Below are 2,904 nucleotides of genomic sequence, written 5' to 3' on the forward strand. Positions count from 1 at the left end.
AAGGTTGTGGAGAATCTAATGAGACGAGATGAAAAAATGGGAAAGTATTTAAGTGTGAGCATGATATTATAAGGTCTCTAAGTCATTTCAATCATGTGGTTAAAAATCGTCTTGCACGATACGCTACATGAGTAGGTGTGTACCCTAACCAGCGACATGGGGCTAAACCCAACCACCGTTGGCACACACATAAACCAAGTGGCTCGCAACTTATATCTAAACATTTACCCCTTGTATTCAGGTCACTTGTTCCTCACCCTTACCCAGCTCCCCAACTCTTCTGCAATACACAAGAAATAAAATATGGTATTCCCAGACTAACATTTTCCACAAATATTTTTGCATAGATGTTACCAATTGTTCTCGTAAATAAAAGCTTTATAATATGACTGGTTAACCCGTTTACATAAATAGGTGAGAATAGTGATGTAATTCATTCCGTATATGTAATTAATGATAAAAGAAAACAATTATGTCATCTATGCTTAATTTGAATGCAGTTTGATAAATAAAGAATAAAATAAAAGCAAGGATAATAAAGAGTAACAACAGGGGGAGAAAAAAGGGGGAGGGATTGTTTAGTTGCATCAGATACGAGCAACGTAAGAATTTGCCTGCGTAACATATCTAACCCACCGATATGGATCATGCGTCCCAGATTTCTTTCCTATCTGCAAATATTTTACCTGCATTTAGGAAATGTATAAGCACTTGGGATGTACGGATGGATCCTTCATTTAAGGGGGACAGAATATTCTAAGGAACTTCGGTTATACAATAAAAATGTAGATGGCAATTATTTTGGCATCCATAAATATAATATTTCAATTAATATAAAGAAATACAGATAATTTGATATTAGCAGAATTCCAAAATTTAAGTGGCTAAAAACATTTAATGTGTCTGTTTCACCAAACTGATTGAGAAAGAGATTAGACGGGTAGGAGGAGGGGTCAGCTCAAAAGTAAGGGTAGTTCAGCTGGCTCGACAATGAAATGACAATCAGTCATGTTGAGTATTTAATTATCATAAAAAGGAATTATTTTCCATGTTCAGTGCTAACTAACATGATCACTATCTTAAGTCCAAAAAAAAACATGATCGCAGCAAATAGAAACCACATCTAATGAGGCATAAGGCTAATGTTCAATAAACAGATTAAAGAGATCACGGAATAGAAATAACTTTTTTTAATAATAAGAATGGAAATCATTTAATCAATTAGTAGGGTAGCAGAAAAGGAAAACTTTGATAGAGGGAAGATTTTTGGTCAAATGAAAACTATTAAAGAAAAACAGCAAGTTGACATGTCGGTTTACCTGAAGCTGTGATACATTGTACATTGGTATAGTAAATGTCATGCTAACAGGTCCGGATTCTTTCGTTATGTTACCTGTTAAGAAATAAATTTGCATAAGTTTGATATATTAAACATTCAATCAAAGAAAAAATAAACTATATGTTTAGTTCATGCACTAACTACAAGAATACATACCATGTGATTCCTGAGAAAAGGTTAGCTTTGCACGTAAAGTATGCTCAGATCCCCCAGTAATCTGTTTCATTGCCCTTATCACTGACCGTGTTCTCCAGGAAAAAAAGTTATTGACTTTAATCAAAAAAATGGAGAAGTGATAAGAAATATTACCTTCTTTAAACTCCATTCTAGCCTCTTATTTGTTTCCTTAAAATCTGTTGTCTGTCCAGTAGCTCCAGGCTCCAGTTCAAAACTAACTCTGAAACAATTCCATATGACAACTCACATCAGGGACTAAAAAACTCGCTATCATTAATACCATTTATACATTTTTTCATATGCAAGGAAATGTTGTTTTACCAATTTCTTGAATCGGAAGTAACCCATATAACAAATGTGCAAGAAGCATGATATGCTAACTCCCAGAAATTAAAGAGCATGAAAATGTTATTCACTGATGATTTTCATACACACAAAGGTTAGATTTATATGAAGTCCACTTTGCTCTAAGGTACCAACATAGCTCAGATTTCATGTTCTATTGTAATAGATAAACAAGTCTTTCAACCAGCTGTGGGTATATTTTTCTGTCTACTGCACCATCACTCTTCCTAACAATTGAATTGACTAACCACACTAACTACATAAGCTATGTCCAATCTTATGTGGGACATACAAATAAGTCTTCCCACCAGCTGTTATATTTCACTGTCTACTCTGCAACATCATCCGTACTATGATCAGTCATTCTAAAATTCCTAAACTTGTCCTAGTTTTTTAAAATTGAAAATCGATGCATAAAACACTTTACCATATGTTTTTTCAAAGAAAATTTTGATTCTGATCTCATCTAATCAAATTACAAAGCTTTACAAGCTTTCCATTAAAGATTTCAGAAATTATGAAATCAATTATAGTTTCCAACTTTTCTTGAGATATATGGAATCAGTTACCAGCTTCCATAATCGACTCGGCAAAAAATTTGTCAAATTTCTCAAAAATTAGTTACTTCAATATAATTGATAAACATTTTGAGTAATTGAATATATTGTTATTATTTCATTTCCAAAAATTATTTAAAACAAACGTAACTGACTACCACATATTGTACTCCTTCTATCCCTTATTATAAGAGATTAAGACCCTCCAATAAAGTTTAAACATATTAAGAAAACTATTTCTAGTAAATTTTTCCAAAAAAATGTATTACTTTTACATATTTATCCCTGCAAGGGTCTAATCTTTCTAGTACATTCTATGGGAATTCTTGTTCTACTCTGATTGATTTGTAGAACTTCAAAGTTGTATTATATTCAATTTTGAGGAATTCTACCTTTTCAGTCTATATTGTTTTTCTGTAAGGGTGAGGTATCCGTTGGAATGGTATAGGTCGAGACATCCCTGTTGGCTGTGTAATTTGGGGTCTG

At 32.9% G+C, this 2,904-nt stretch overlaps 1 protein-coding gene across 2 annotated transcripts in view; it reads right to left on the reverse strand.

The window, feature by feature from the left end:
* Window positions 1-357: 357 nt before the first annotated feature.
* Window positions 358-2,904, reverse strand: part of LOC101501240 (AP-4 complex subunit mu-like) — a 9,039-nt gene continuing 6,492 nt past the window's right edge. For both annotated transcript variants that reach the window (XM_004490384.4, XM_004490383.4), the window contains exons 10-13: window positions 1,649-1,736; window positions 1,496-1,556; window positions 1,320-1,393; window positions 358-686 (exon numbers count right to left, since the gene is read on the reverse strand). In XM_004490384.4, coding sequence (XP_004490441.1) covers window positions 588-686; window positions 1,320-1,393; window positions 1,496-1,556; window positions 1,649-1,736 — 322 coding nt within the window. In that variant the 3' untranslated portion in view covers window positions 358-587. The remainder of the gene's footprint in view (window positions 687-1,319; window positions 1,394-1,495; window positions 1,557-1,648; window positions 1,737-2,904) is intronic.

The sequence above is a fragment of the Cicer arietinum genome, chromosome 2 (assembly GCF_000331145.2).
Source record: "Cicer arietinum cultivar CDC Frontier isolate Library 1 chromosome 2, Cicar.CDCFrontier_v2.0, whole genome shotgun sequence".
Classification (NCBI taxonomy): Eukaryota; Viridiplantae; Streptophyta; class Magnoliopsida; order Fabales; family Fabaceae; genus Cicer; species Cicer arietinum.